The 15914-nt window shown below is 51.0% G+C and overlaps 1 protein-coding gene across 1 annotated transcript in view; it reads right to left on the minus strand.

The window, feature by feature from the left end:
- Ankrd60 (ankyrin repeat domain 60) overlaps window positions 1-15914 on the minus strand; it is a 39317-nt gene that overhangs the window by 18403 nt on the left and 5000 nt on the right. Inside the window, exons 2-5 of the mRNA XM_004669434.2 lie at window positions 15524-15654; window positions 13965-14130; window positions 12693-13017; window positions 12334-12437 (exon numbers count right to left, since the gene is read on the minus strand). Of these exons, the coding sequence (XP_004669491.2) occupies window positions 12334-12437; window positions 12693-13017; window positions 13965-14130; window positions 15524-15654 (726 nt within the window). The remainder of the gene's footprint in view (window positions 1-12333; window positions 12438-12692; window positions 13018-13964; window positions 14131-15523; window positions 15655-15914) is intronic.

Below are 15914 nucleotides of genomic sequence, written 5' to 3' on the forward strand. Positions count from 1 at the left end.
TATAGACAATTACCCATGGTAATTCCCTCCCTCCCCTGCCTTTCCCCTTCACAACTCCACTCTCCATCATACCCCCTCCCCCTCTCAATCAGTCTCTCTTTTATTTTGATGTCATCATCTTTTCCTCCTATTATGATGGTCTTGTGCACGTAGTGTCAGGCACTGCAAGGTCTTTCCACACAAAACTTTGGTTAATTTTCCAATTGATTTCTTGACCCAATTTATTACTGGGCCTTGATTTAGTCAACACTGGCTGACTTGTGCAGCAGGCTCTCCTGGGGTGATTTGAGGATTCACTAGTGCACCCCAGACCTCCAAAACTCAAGGGTATGTCTCACTGCAGAGCAAAGCCACAGTCCTTCTCTCTGGGAGGACACCCCGAGGGGACCACAGCCCCACCATCTTCTGGCTGGACTGGCCCTGACCTCCAAGCTCCCTGGAGGAAGGAAAGTGGCAGACGTTCGTGTGAGTGGCTGGTTCTGAGAAGAGGGAAGACATGCCGGCCCCGTGGGAGCTGTCTCGTGGCACTGGGGTCACAGGCCACACTTGATGCTTATCTCTTGTTCAGGACCTAGAAAAACAGGATGTTGGGATTTTTGTTCCCAAGGATTTTTGCAAGGTTTTGCTAAATATATACATATATCTATAACATATACAGTGAAAGATGCCAGCCAAGATATTTTCTGCTCTCACGCGGTCTGAAGCTGACCCTGAGAGGTCAAGGTCTTCCCTCCTGATCGAGCTCTGGCAGGAGTCCCACAGTCATATCCTCTGGTTTTAATTCTCAGCTTCCTGGAGGATGGACAGCAGGGGCCCAGCTCCATCCACAGCCTTTCCCAAAATAAATCACCCGCCTTCTCTGGCAGCAGGAATATGAAAATATTAAACTATCTGGTGGCTCCATGTTCTTTATTTCCTCCTCTTCCTCCCTTGGAGCAGACTTGGAAATGCCTTCAGCAGGACAAAAAGCTGGAACTTTCTAGAAGCCTAAACCACCTCCCAAGTACAAAAAATGCCTTCTGGGCAAGTGGGTAAATGGCTGGCCAGCCAAAGAGGCAAGAGGGGCCAGTTAGTGGGTTCTGGAGTAAACTCAGGTAGGGAGAGACACCCAGGCCACCACCACAGCCTGAAGGAGAATGCCAAAAACTGTGGTCCTGGGCCTTACCAAAGACTCTAAGGACTCCACAATGGGCATACACGTCCTGGCCATGTAAGGACCAAGTGTACTGAGCCTACAGGCATCTAATCAGTGGCTATAGTCAACCTTCGTGGGCACTGGAGGGCACACAGTTGCCCACTTGTGGTAGACACTGTATTTCCTCTCTGCCATCCCCTCTCCTCTGCCCCTCATTCAAGCATCCAAGAAGGTGCTTGGGGAAGCAGTGGGAACCTGAGATGCTTTTTGGTTTGGGATGTCAAGTCCCATTCTTAACAGGAGAGTTCAGAGGTCACACTGAGAATAGTTCAGGGAGGCCGATCCCCAGGAAGCCCATGCCAGGGTGCCTGTGCTGTGCTGGGGGGCTTGCTTGGGTGGTGCAAACTTCCAGGGAGGCGACAGACGGTTCATCCACTAGGAACTACATGCCATGGGTTTCTGGAACATGGTCTGCCTTGAGATGGAATAGACATCAACCAGAAAAGCCCAGCTGTCCCTTTGACAGTGTGAGGACTGGGCTGGGATGAAGCTCAGAGCTAGAGCAGCTCTCTAGAATGTGCAAAGCCCTGGGTTTTATTCTCAGCACTACACACACACACACAAACACATGCACGCACACACATGCACACACACACACACACACACACACACACAAAACCTCTTAACTCGGATTTTCATGATTGCACAAGTCTGTGAATTTTCGAAAAGTCATTGAATTTTACCTTTAAAAATACGTCACTAACTACTGGATAAAGTTGGGGTTATCTGAACATCAGAAATAAAAGTAACTGTTATCAGTTGAGGCTTGGGGCAGTGGGACACAAATGACCAGGCAGGCAGAGTGACAGACAGCTAAGTGCTTTTTTTCCCCCTTCCATGTGAATTTCCTTTCAGGAAAACCACAGTTCAAGGACAAAGCCACACTTTCACTTGCTATTAACAGAGCCACAGAGAAAGAAAACAGCCACCATGTGGTCATCACCCACAGGCTCAGAAGAAATGGTTGTGACTGAAGGGTCAGGGATAAGCCAAAACGGAGGACCAAGGCGTAGTCGTGAGGGTGACCTGCATCCAGAGAAAACGGAAAGGTCCCATTGCACACAGTACCGGCGGGGTATAAACAGTGAGGCAGCATTCGGGAGGTTGTGGTAGCAAGATGGCAGTGAATTCTGGAGTACAAGGAGAGTCCCAGGTCAGCCTGGGCTGAAGTGAGACCCTGCCTCAAAACAATAAGATCTAAACAGTGAGTCACTTTGGAAAACAGCCTGGCAGGACCTCGAAAAGTAAACAGGGAGTTACTGCAAGTCCATCCAGTCCACCCAGGAGAATTGAACCCCAGACCTGCACAGGCAGTGTGTGCAGACATGGTCATAGCGCCTTCATCAGTTGTCACCAAAAGGCAGGATGGGGTGGGATGGGTACCCGTGAGCAAATAGAAAAATCTACGCAATGGAAGATGCCCACACAAAGAAACATTACCCAACCACAAAAACCAAGGAAGTGCCAACCCACACTGTACCAGACAACCTTGCAAACACTGTGCTTAGTAAAGGGACCAGACACAGCCTCAGGTCGTGTGGAGGACATGTCCAAAACAGAAAAGTCCATCTGCCATCAGAAACGGGCCAGTGGTGGCCAGGGTGATGAACGGCAGAATTAGGAGTGGTTATTTAATGAGTATGCGATCCTCTTCAGGAGTGAGACGTTTGTCTGGGAATTAGGTGGAAGCGACAGCTATGTAACACGTTAGAGACCTGCAGGTTATGCGCTCAAATAAACTAATGGTGTGGATGTGAAGGTATCTCGCTGAAGACCCTGGGAGGGCGGGGAGGGGCGTTACTGCCCAGTGGTTATGGTTTTTCCTCTCAAGAGACAGCAGAGCTCTGGTGCCTGGTGCCGATGGTGACAGAACAACCCAGATGGGCTTTGGGCCGCTAAGCCGAACACTCCTGCATAGTCAGTGGTCAAGTTCACACTGTGAGTTTTAACACAGTGACGACAACAGGCAAATGGGAAAGAGAACGGGGGAGGAAGGACCTTCCAGAACCACAGCTCGGCCCCAAAGGAGGAGGAGAACTCCCTAACGAACAAGTGGTCACCAGATCCCCAGCGCCACATGCTGGCGGGGGCCACCTGCCGGAGCCCTGCAGGACGTCCTTCAAGTGTGCACGGCCACCCACAAAGTGGTCTCTTGAGAAATTACCAACGTAAGCACGACACTCTCTAGAGATCCACATTCAGTTCACATAAAACATGGGGAGCGGAAAATGGGCTGAAGGACCCCAGGGGGTCACAGACCCTCACTACACCTCAGTGGCCTTCTCCACTGGCCGGTGTCGGAATGACACACTGAGGGCAGATACGTCTTTCTGAGAAGACTCCAGATGTCACAGCCCAGGCCACAGCTCAGGGATGGGAGCCAGAGTGAAACAGCAGCTGTGGCATTCATCCGGGGACCCCAGGGGTGCTGACTTCAGACTGGTTCTCAGATGCTGTGAAGTGAGCAACATGCCTGTGTCCCGACCCCCAGAACCTGGGGTGCCACCTCGGGTGAGAGAAGGGAGTCTACACATGGGTTGCATCCAAGGCTGGGGAAGACCTTGTCCATCCAGTCACAGGGTCTTTATGAGAGGCATGCTTGCAGAAACAGGAGACAGGGCACAGACAGGCCACCACAGAACTTGGTCAGGTAGATGCCACATTGCTAGTGGAGGAAGAGACTGAAGCCTTGTGGGACCCCAAAGACCAGTAAGAGGATCTCCCTGAGAGTTTCCAGAGGGAACGGCTCTGCAGTGGGGAGCCCCCCGCTGGCCTCTGGCTTCCAGAATAAAGACCTGGCTCTGTTTCAGACCGCTGAACTAGTGGTCAATTGTCACAGCAGCCTTGGAAAGTAAACACAGGCACTATCTGGGAAGCACGCGGCCACTGGGTGTGTTTGGGGAAAGGTCCTCGTTCTCAGGCAATGCTGGCAGGAGGGTGTCACCATGCAGGGCACACCAACTCCCTGCTGAGTGACAGCTGACGCCACTTTGGAGACCCACGAGCACCCTGCCTCACCCCACCAGCCCTTCTTTCCAATAGTGAAAGCTCTGTGCAGCCAGAAAACTTCTAGAGAGGGTGGGGTGTCATAGGAAACTCTGGGGCATGTCCTCACCCTCGGCATGATGAGATGGTGAGGGGTGGTGAGACCAGGGCACAAAGACTGGCAACAGTGGTGTCACACCCCCATCTGAGCTGGCTCTGGGACAGCCAGCACTTCAAGATCCTCTGGGGATAAGGACAGGGGCTGTTTTCCATGCCCAGGGACACACACATGAGGTGGCAGGCGCAACGAGAAGGAAGAGTCTGAGAGCGTCACCTGCCCGCACAACCCACAGAGCTGAACACTTAGCAGGGGATAGGGGTTGTGGCCATCATCAGGAGAACATGCCCGTGAGCAGAAGCCATGGGAAGGGGGCCCTAAGGAAATCTCCAAATACCCACAAACACGTTGCTCAGAGCCCACTAACTGAGGGCACTGGATGACTGAGGGAGCCACATTTGTCCCTGCTCCCTCTCTGCTTCGTCTTGGGGCATGAAAGGGGCAGTGGTGTACTGATCATCACTCTCTGATGCCAGGGCCCAATGTCCAGGCAAGGTGAGTGGCCAGTGTGATGTCATCTGCTAAATGGCTGGTGGCAAGGAAGACTCCTACCTCATTTGGAGAGTGAGTGTCTCCCTATCTGGTTCTGTCAAAGCAGCCTCTACCTCCCACTGTGGGCTGAAAGTCCACCTGAGGGCTGTCAGGCTTTGCAAGCTAGTGCCTTTAACTGCTGAGCCATTTCTCCAGCCCAGCAATATAATTCTTGAGTCCTATGTGAAATGAGCTGGGCTCAAAATACACTCCCTTAGGGTTTGCATAAAGTTGTACATCATCATGACTCTCTGTGAAGGTATAACTTGCTAAAAACTGTAATTTATGGGCTGGAGATATGACTTATCAGTAAGGCATTTGCCTGTGAAGCCAAAGGACCAAGATTCAATCCCCAGGACCCACATAAGTCAGATGCACAAGGAGGTGCACACATCTGTAGTTCATTTGCAGCAGCAGGAGGCCCTGACATGCCCAGTCTCTCTTTTCCTCTCCCTCTCTCTCTCTCTCTCTCTCTCTCTCTCTCTCTCATCTCTCAAATAAATAAATTTTTTTTTAAAGCTGTAATTCCCGAGCCAGAGAGTGGCATCCTGGGTCAGATTTCCCAGTGCCCATGTGCCCATGTGTTGCAGTCAAGTTCACACACTGGCAGAAAACATCAGCCCAAGAGCAGCTTGTTGGAAATAAAAAGGGGAATTCATTTTGGCTCACAGACTGGAGGGGAAGCTCCACGATGGCAGGGGGAAATGATGGCCCGAGCAGAGGGTGGACATCACCTCCTGGCCAACTTCAGGTGGATCACAGCAATAAAAGAGAGTGCCAGACACTGGCAAGGGGAAGTAAGCCCACCCCAACAATACACCGCCTCCAGCAGGCGTTAATTCCCAAATTGCCAACAGCTGGGGACTTCGCATTCCAAACACCTAAGTTTATGGGGAACACCTGAATCAAACAACCATACCATGTAAAGCCAGATGCACAAAGTGGCACATGTGCCTGGAGTTTGTCCACAATAGCAGGAGGCACCGGTGCACCCATGCTCACAGTCTCTTTCTCTCTCATAAGTAAATAAAAATTTTTAAAGCTATTGTCCTGACAGGTTCGGTGTTTCAAATCTCACTTGACATCTTTGCCAGAGAAAGAAGGGAAGAAGACCTGAACTTCAAAATGCCTTCTTGCCTTTGGTAGCAACCCCTGCTGGCAGTAGAGACATTAATTAAAATGTGGAATTAGAGTAGAAAGATCTTGGCCTTTTCTGTGCTTGAGAGTGAAACATGGAATTGGCTGCCCCTTAGCCCAACTGAGGCCCTGATTCAAAGCCCTGAAGTCTCTAAGCATCCTATAAATTTTATATGGAAGCATTATCCACGTAAAGTTAGGTACTTTTAAAAAATATTCTCAGGTGTGCAAAGATCAAAACAGCAGGCAGGAAAGGACCAAGAAGCCTCCACCCCAAGGCCTCAATTAGGGCAAAGGGGAATTCAGAGTTCTCAACCATCCCGAGCCCAGAGTCCATTTGCGGGTTGCTGGCCGCCACGCCGCCCGTGTGCAGAAGCATCGCGCCACAGCGCCACCTGGCGGGAACCTACTTGGAGATGACCTGGAAGGGTTTTCTTACTGAGAGCTTCAGAAAGTGCTAGAACTCTTGGGGATTTGTGAGAAGGTGGCTCTGAAGGGCCCAGGTGGAGGTGTTTCCGTGTCCGAGGGGACCTAAGATGAGCTCTCAGAACCTGAGCCTGGGCTTTCTTACTCTGCACTTAGACCAGCAACTAAGGTCACAGCACTACCCAGTCTGTCCTCTAGAGGAGCATGGGAGCTGACTTTACACGCTGTAATGGTTTATATTGTCAACTTCACCGGTCCTAGAATTACCGCTGATGGATTATGTAGATTAAGATAACCTCTGGGCACATCTGGGAAACTCGCCCCACCCATTTTGCGTCCATCTCACTGCAGGTGTGTTGGGGTTACAGAGCCAGGCTTTCATGTGGGGTACAGAGATCTGACTCCGAACCCCCTGCTTGTGTGGCAAGCTCTTTATCTGCTGAGCCATCTTCCCATTCACTTATATTGACTTGCTGGATTTCAGGAGCAAAAAAAGAATTGCTACATGGCCCAGCAAGTCCCTACCAGGTGTGCACCCCAAAGAATGGAAAACAAACGGAGGCCATATTGCCAGCATCGGTGGCAGCGACACTCACAAGAGCCGAAAGATAGAAGTGACCCGAATGTCTCTAAGGTTGCAGATGGGTAGATAAAATGTGATGTGTCCCTAAGTGGAGTATTAGAGCGCGTAAGTCATGAGTGAGCTATGCAGAGAAGTTAGATGCAAACAGCCACATGTGTGAGGGTCCATGCAGGCAGAAACAACCAGGACTGGGGAGGAGGTGACATGTGTGAATGGATATGAGGCATCTTTGGGGATTGACAAAAGTATTCTGGAAGTCTACAGTGCGATGGTTACACAATGTTAAATGTGTGACATGTTCTGAATGCTAAGTTTAAGGTGTACTTTGGCACAATCCAAAAATGTGGCATGTGTGTTTTCAAAGCCAAGTGTATAAAGCAGTCCTGCAGCCCTGAAGCCAGTGGTCCTGAGTTCAGTATGGCTCTTTGGGGTCATTCTCATTCCTTATGTCATTAACTGGGATCGCGTCTTTCCACAGCAGTGCTCGGCAGTCACGTGCCACTGCTGTTTTCTGAGTGACCAACCTTTGGCTTATATACATAGGCTAAGTTGTTTACTTGGGGTTTTTGTTTGTTTTGTGTTGTTTTGAGTCAGGGTCCCATGTAGGTGAGGATGGCCTTGAACTCCACCTTCATCTCCCTGCCTCCGCCTCTCAAGCGTTGGCATCTGTTTATGAAGTGCTGAAGATTAAGCCCAAGGCCTCACACCTATTAGGCAAGCATTCCACCAACTGAGCTGTAGTCCCAGCTCCCCGTCATTTCTTTTTAAATTTTGCCTGTGTGCGTGGGGGTGGTGTGTGCTTGCCACAGTGTGTAGAGGTCAGAGGACCTTGGGGTGCTGGTACTCACCTTCCAGCTTGTTTGCAACAGGCTCTCTGATTTGCTGCTCTGACCACGACTGGCTGACCCTGGAGCTTAAGGATTCTCCTGACTCCTGCACCGATTAGGCTCAGTGTGGTTAGAGATGTGGGCACCACTACATCTGGTTTTCTGGGGAGCTGAACGCTGGTTGTCAGGCCTGCACAACAAGCACTTTTAACCACGGAGTAGTCTCCTCAGCCTCCAGATCATTTTATTTTATTTTATTTTGTTTTGTCTTGTTTTTTTTTTAATATTTTGGGTTTATTTTTATTTATTTATTTGAGAGCAACAGACAGAGAAAGAGGCAGAGAGAGAGAGAGAATGGATGCGCCACTGCAGATGAATTCCCAACGCGTCCACCCCCTTGTACATCTGGCTAACATGGGTCCTGGGGAATCGAGCCTCGAACTGGGGTCCTTAGGTTTCACAGGCAAGCGCTTAACCACTAAGCCATCTCTCCAGCCCAAGTTTTGTCTTGTTTTGTTTATGAGAGGGAGAGACAGAATAGGCACACCAGGGCCTCCAGCCATTGCAAGCTAATGTCAGACGCACGTGCCCCCTGATGCATCTGGCTTACCTGAGTAGTGGGGAATGGAACCTGTGTTCTTAGGCTTCGAAGGCAAATGCCTTAATTTCCAAGCCGTCTCCTCAGTCCTCCCCCACCCCGAGTCATTTTTAATGGCTGCAAAATGTACCCCAGCATTCCCCTGGGCAGTCACTTGCCACCATAAGCAGCTGTCACGAATATTCACAAACATGTCCCATTATGTCTCGGGACTTTGTTCCCACAGGATGATCTGTCCAGATCAGGGCATTTGATATGTGTGGCTCTTCATAATCTTGCAGGGATATAGGATTCTATAAACTCCCCCTGGGTACCACTGGGACATTTCTGAGACACAGACATGCACACGCATGCGCCATGGCCCCAGATGTTATCAGTATTTATCACTTTTCCGATTTTCCATGTAGAATGCAGAGCCACTGAGCACGCCGAGGGTGACGGTGCACAATGACGTAACGAGATGCTGTCTGTGGTAGCCGGCATAGTGGGGCTTCTTGGAGAATCTCTGAGTGGTGGAGAGAGACCCTAGGCACACATGCCCCCAGGCCTACTCCGCAGGCCATTGCCAGGGTCCAGGCAGAAGCTCCCTAAGCCCCTGAGCCCAGCCCCCCGCCCCCACCCCTCCTGCAGACTGCAGCGTCTCTGACATTTCCCAAGAGCACAAGCGGCTGCCGCTGTTTTGCTAAAATGTTAGTGGGTTTCGATGCCCTCTGCTGGAGGCTTCTGGAGTCAGTGCGCACTGCGGAGACTGGAATTTTCCTCTTCCCTGAGAGCCTGCTGCAAGGCCGGGCCTGATGGCGCAGGCTCAAACGCACTTTCTGCAAGTTGCTGAGGACGGCTTCTACTTAACATCCAAATCAGCAAGTTTACAGCAAGTTATTTATCTCCCACTTTGGGAGTTATTAGTTCTGGATGGAGACTCTTATTGTATAAGGTTTGCCGAGAATTTATGAGTCTCTCTGGAACCGGGGAGGGTATTGATCTTAGTGAGTAAACATTTTAAGCAAATTAAGTGTTGGTAGTAATAATACTAATAATGCCTACCATTTTTCAAGTGTCTGCTCCGTGCCAGCCATTTAATCTCTCTGGTGGCAACAGAGGGCAAGTTTTATTACCCAAACATCTCGCATGAGGAACCTGAGATCCCCCTCCCCAGGAGTCTGCCACTGATTGGCCCAATGCCACATAGCTGGTGGCAGAGAAAATCTGTAAGCCAGGTCTACCAGGGGGCAAGGCCAGCTTTCCTGCTAGGATCTGGTTAGTAGGTTCTGGGGTCTTGAGACCGTAATTCCCACTGGTCATTCCTTTCACCAACATGACAGGGTTGGGAAGGTAACAGACAAAGCGAGAGGGTCTCAAGAGGTGGCTGTTGGTCTGGAAGTCACAAAACTAATGAGGAGAGAAAGGTCTGGAACCCTAGTCCACAGTACACTGAAGGGAAGACAACATTACCAATGCTGGCAAAAAAACAGTTTTACTCACACGTCTGCTCTAGCCAGGGCTAGGGAAATGACTCAGCAGTTTAAGGTGCTTGCTTATCTGAGCTTGAGTCCTCTGTGCCCATGTAAAGCCAGATGCAAAAAGTGGTGCATACATCTGGAGTGTGTTTGTGTTTGTAGCAAGAGGCCAGAGCACCCATGTTCTCTCTCTCTCTCTATTTCTCTCTCCCTTTCTCTCTCTCTCACCCACACACACATAAATGAATAAAAAAATTTTTAAAGCATATCTTGTATGGCTTTGTATAATACAAAACATACTTTGTATTGGCTTACAGAAGAGAGGCGAGTTACAATGTCACACACGGCGGGGGTTTGTGAGAGGAGGACCACCACTCTCCCAGGGGTCAAGCAGAGAGGAGGGCCACGGTAGTTTGTTTCTGACCGCTCTGCAGCCAGGGAAAATCGAAACGCCATGGCCCATTCAGCCATCATCTTCTCTGCATCCGCAAATGGGTCCCAGTTCCCCAGACTGCTTCCCGGGCTGGCACGAGGCTCACGAGTGAGTGAGGAAGAGGTAGGGTGGGCCTCTTTCGATGCCCTTCACGGCAGCTGGGGGTGCGCCATGACCGTGTGTTTGCACAGGGCCCTGAGCTCGAGGGCCTGTCATCAGGCTTTTGTGGGTTACAATACCTGGGAAAGGGCCCCCGCCCCAACAAGTGCTGAGATTCTCAAAAACTAAGGATCTGCAGGACCCAGTAGCATGCTCAAATGACCCTATCCCATACTGAGAAATATGTCAACGCAGAGAGTTTAGAAGTTACGCCATGTCTAGCCAAATATCTAATTGAATTAGAGGCAAATGAAGATAGAGTGCTTGTCCCCAAGATTGTGGGTCCTGGTGCCAGGCAGTTGGCTCTCCCAGTGACAAAGACTGCTTAGCACAGCTCTTGGCAAACGCAGGGCTTGGAGAGACACCACTTGTTAAGTTAAAAGGGTACCCAAATCACCACCCCCCGCACACCTCATTAGCTAAGTGACCTGGCCATGGGATCGGGGTTGTTTAATATCTGCCTATTGATTTTGGAGAGTGCTTGCCAAAAACAAGATCTCCATCTTGACACAGTTGATGCTGAGATATTTTTTCCTGACTGTTATTTGTCAGACATAGCGCTGAGCTGGGTAAGGCCACGTAGGCTGGTATGAGAGCGCCGTCAAGCAGACCCCACTTACTATGACAGCAGGAAACTCGGGCCACTAATCTGAAAGCCAGATACTGTTTTGGGGAAGCAAGTGAGAAAGTAGGGCAGACAGGATACAATGCCATTCTTGGTCCCCCGAACAACAACGTGACAGATGTTCGGGAGACCTCTGGGTTCCGGAAGTTGTGTTAAGATACAGGGCCTGAGGGAACATCGATGGCCTGTGGGGGGCGACAGGATGGACGAGGTGTGTCACTGCAAGGGCTGTGGTTATGGATGGTCCTAAGGGTCTTAAGTTCTTTCTAGCACTTTCCCAGCGAAATGAACAGTTGGACAGCAAGGCGTTGTTCCATGGTATGCCTCGTTTTATATCATAAGTTTTCTTCAAAACATCAAGCCAATATTTTAAAACTTCGAATGGTCAAAAAAAAAAAAAAGTTAGGTTTCAGTTCTGAAAGTTCTAGAATAATCTAGCAGTCTTTTGCTTGCCTTTCTGCTGGAGCTGGGTCCCCCGGTGCTGTCCTCAGTGTCCTTGCCCCTGTCCTTTACTGAGCTGGCTCACCCACTCCTGTGCTGTGGCCTTGGGCCATGTGGCATCAGGGCCTGGGATGAAGCACAGATGCTCAGAAGTGGTCTGCCACAGGGACAGAAGGCCACGCGGGGGGGGGGGACGGTGGGGAGGCTGAAGAGATAGCTTAGCAGTTAAGGCACTTGCCTATGCAGCCCAAGGAACCATGTTCAATCCCCAGATCCCACGTAAGCCAGATGCACAAGGTGACGCATGCACACAAGGTGGCTCCCGTATCTGGGGTTCAGTGGCAGTGGCTAGAGGCCCTGGTACACCAATTCTCTCTCTCTCTCTCTCTCTTTCATTTAAAAAAAAGAAAGAAAGGAAAACGTCTGAACAGAGAATGCTGCTTAAAGGACTCTCTGCTCAAAACAAAGCACGAGTGCCTTTGGGAAGAGAATGGAGGTACTCTGGGGGCATTAGGCCTGGCAACCAGGAAGAAGCTGCCAGCCCATGCCCCCGTGTGAGTTCACCTTTGCCTCGTACCCTGTTTCTTCCACATCTGAGCCCACTTGTCACCTTGCCACTGGGGCCACAGCGTCCTCTTGGGAGAATGTGTTTCTGGAACCACATCCCCCCAGCTTCTCCTCTGCCCTTCCTCCCCGAAGCAGCAGCCAGCCCCCTTAGAGAGAGCTCCTTAGAGAGAGCTCAGCCCAACGTGTGCCGCGTGACAGGCCACCGAAGCTCTGAGATGCTCTGGTTTAACAAACTGAAATGCACAACCCACGCAGCTCACGACCTCCCACCGTGGGCTGGCGCTCGCTCCACACAGTGGCAGCGAGGCTGTTGTCATTACCGTTTTCACCCCTATTATCCTGGTGCATTAGACGCCTGAAAAGGGAGGGAAGGTAATGGACTCCCATCAACCCAGCCCCATAATTGGGTGCCGTGGACAATGAGCTTGAAATGAAAGCCTGCCGTCGGCTCCCGGTGGGGCTGGGCTGGACTACAGCGGGTCGCGACCTCACCTGGTCTATCAACGCCTTTCTTCAGATCATCACAAAATCTGGTGTCTGAGTCACATCAGTCCCTCCCTGTCTTGCCCAGTGAGTTCTGTGGTGGCCACTGTGAGGCTGAGTGGGTTACCTGGGGGTCTTCTTGGACTTGCCCGAAGGGCTGCTTTTCTTGGACTTGCCCGAAGAGCTGCCTTTCTGGAGGACCTCCTTCAGCAACAAGTCGTTGGGGTCCTTCGCCCCGGACTTGGCCAGCCAGTACAGGAGGAACATGGTCCTCTCGCTCTGCCTGCGCTTCAGGCGGCGGGCGATGGCGATGGGCGTCTCGCCCCTGGCGTCCCTGTCGTGGATGGAGGCGCCGTACTCCAGCAGGGGCCCGATGCAATCCAACCGACCCATGGCCGCAACCACGTGCAGCGGGGTCCTGCCCAGTGGGGTCCTGCCGAGGCAGTCGGCTCCTGTGAAAGAATGCAAGCGGTCTGGGGCGGCCCCTCTCACAGTCATGAGACCGGCTGTGGGACACTCACTTGGGACAAGAGGAGGGAGGAGGCAGGGCTGTGACCAGGGACACTGGACACCTGCTGCCTGCTCCCCTGGGAACATGGGAGCCCTCTCCAAGCCCATCACCCCTCCCCCTGCTCCAGTCTTCACCTCCAGCCTGGGTCAGCCACAGGCTTTGATCTTTCCACAGGGTTCATGTCGCTCTCCCACTTCAACTACACCGCCGTGTCCTGCGCTGAAGTAATGTCCTGGGTCTTTGCTGGTCTGTCTCACTCCACCTCCCCTTAATTACCCCAGCACCATCCGTCTTTTTCCAGACTACCTCTCCCAAGCTCCAGATATACCTACCTACCCTTTTCTACCTTTTTTGTTTAATATTTATTTAGTTAAGAGAGAGAAAGAGAGAGAGAATGGGTGTGCCAGGGCCTCCAGCCACCACAAACCAACTCCAGATGCATGCATCACCTTGTGCATCTGGTTTATATAGGTACCGGAGCATCAAACCTGGGTTCTTAGGCTTCACAGGCAAGAGCCTTAAGCCATCTAAAACCACTAAGCTATCTCTCCAGACCCTTTTTTCTATCTTTACCGTTAAAGACAGGATCACTTCAGATGGGGCTGGTATGAAGGCCAACCACTTGGGGACAGTCCCAACAGTATGACTGCTCGGCAGGAAGCAGTCGGGAAACGTTTTAACTGCTCCTCCGTGTCTTGGTGGTCACCTATTTCTATCCCATGATATCAAGAGACTGGACTTGGCAAAGGGCACAGCCTCTGTCTGGTATATCCTAAAGGATTCCAGTGGGGGTCATGTTTGGTCATGATAAGACTGGGAACCAAGAAGACTGGACAGGACATTCTGTCTTCCCCAAGTAGAACGCACTCTACTTCCTGCCAGAGTTACCATGTTCTAGGAGGTACCGCACAGTGTCCACATGGCCTCTGTGAGAGGTGATGTACAAGGCCACACATGCTCTCTGAGAAGTCCACTGCTTCCACCTCTCACCCTGAAAGTTCTGCGAATTCGCCGTCCGGTAGAAGGACTCCTCACTGATACCAAGACAGGACAGCTGGGCAAGGGACACAGAGCAAGGGCGGTGTTCTTGAGAGTGTGGCCAGCGGTGGGCCATGCTTGGGGGGAGCTATTGTGACTGCAAAACAAGGTGCGTGGTGGAAAAGGAGGGGTGCTGACCCTCTGGAGAAGGTGAGATGCCCCAGTGGAGGATGGTGGGCGTTGTTCAGTGGTCTTTACATGTCCAGGAAGCCTGGAGTCGTATGCAGGAAGGTCTTCCTTGCCAATGTTTGGAAGAGAGAAAATAGCTAGCTGGTGTCCAGAGGAAAGTGGTTGTGGCCCTCTGGGAAGACACCAGCCAACACGACGTGGCCCCCTAGAGGGAGTCCCAAGAGGGGAAGTCCTCTTGGAGGGGTGCTGGACTCTGGTCTTCCGATCTATTTTTGTGCCCATTGTCCATGGTGATGTTTGGAACACTGAACTCTGCCCATCATAGAATCATCTGGGGTGAGGTCAGTATTTGGACACAGGGAGGAAGGCTATGGGATCTCGTAGAGAGGAACTGTGTCCCCAGATGACAGGGACAGGGACAGAATGGCAGGGAGGAGCTGTAGGAGCAAATGCATGGGATATATAGAGTACATCAGTTATTTAGGACCTTGTAGGGAAGAGCTTACCCCAGGGCACAGCAAAACCCAGAAAATAGAAGGGAGGCTGGAAGAGAAGTGGATAAGGAAAGAAAGAAGGAAAGAAAGAAAGGAAAGAAGGAAGGAAGGGAGGGAGGGAGGGAAAAAGGGAAGGAGGAAGGGAGATTGTGTGGATGAGCTACAGCTGGGGTGGGACCAGCCCTTGCTACCAAGGCCAGTGTGGACATAGGTATCCCATGGTCACTGCGCCTGCTCTTTCCTGGATGAGTTCCAACACCCCCTCCTGTACCCAACCTTCCCCTGACCCCTGTTCCACCAGGAAACTGCCTCTCCTCCCCCTCCTCCTTGGGAGCTCAGAGTCTTCCCAGTGTCTCCTATGCAAAGCACAGGAGCTTGCCCCCATGCCAGCCATTCATCTTCCCTGATGGGTAAACATCCTGATCTTTACCCTCTTTCCCTTCCCACCCCACAGGCAACGTCAGCGGGGAACTCTGCAAACAGCAGGGCCTACTGCTGGCCAAAGAGACTGGACACCTCCCTCCAGGACTGGGACAAGCGCTCTTCCCTAGTATTACATTTGATTTTCAACTTTAGGGAAGATGTGCTAGCTGGGCTCCTTTGTGGGGTTTGTAGGTCATAAGTAAGCAAGCCCAGGGAAGTCACAAGCCCAAAGTGACTGGAAACACTACATTGGTGGCCTATATTTTTCCTGCCCTAAAGTCTTTGTTCAAATACCAACGTCAAATACCCCACCTCTATATATGTATGATTGCTTAGTAGACAGTCAAAGAAGCATGAAACCACCTTACTGGGATCCCCTTCCACGGCTGCTAAAACCAGCTCCGTCCAACCATCGTAATGCCAGATACATAAAGAAATAACCCCGCCGGGAGCGACATCATGGAACTTCAGCGTGGAGTTATCCATCAAAACTCCTGCGGGGAAACAATTTTTTGTTTAAAAAACAAACATGGAGGTCTTGGAGAAAAATCATTACATCAGTGGAGAATGTTTGACCTTGGATACCACAAAGATACTTTTAGAATCTTAAAGAAAAGTCTCACTTGGCAATTCTGCATGATTCTGTTTGTTGCCATTAATGCTTTTTAGAAAATTAATTTGGCTCAGTTTAGAGAGAAGCTGGGCACAAAGAAATAGCAATGATTTATAACAACTTGTAATTGGAGCTTGTCCT

The sequence above is a fragment of the Jaculus jaculus genome, chromosome 8, assembly GCF_020740685.1.
Source record: "Jaculus jaculus isolate mJacJac1 chromosome 8, mJacJac1.mat.Y.cur, whole genome shotgun sequence".
Taxonomy (NCBI): Eukaryota; Metazoa; Chordata; class Mammalia; order Rodentia; family Dipodidae; genus Jaculus; species Jaculus jaculus.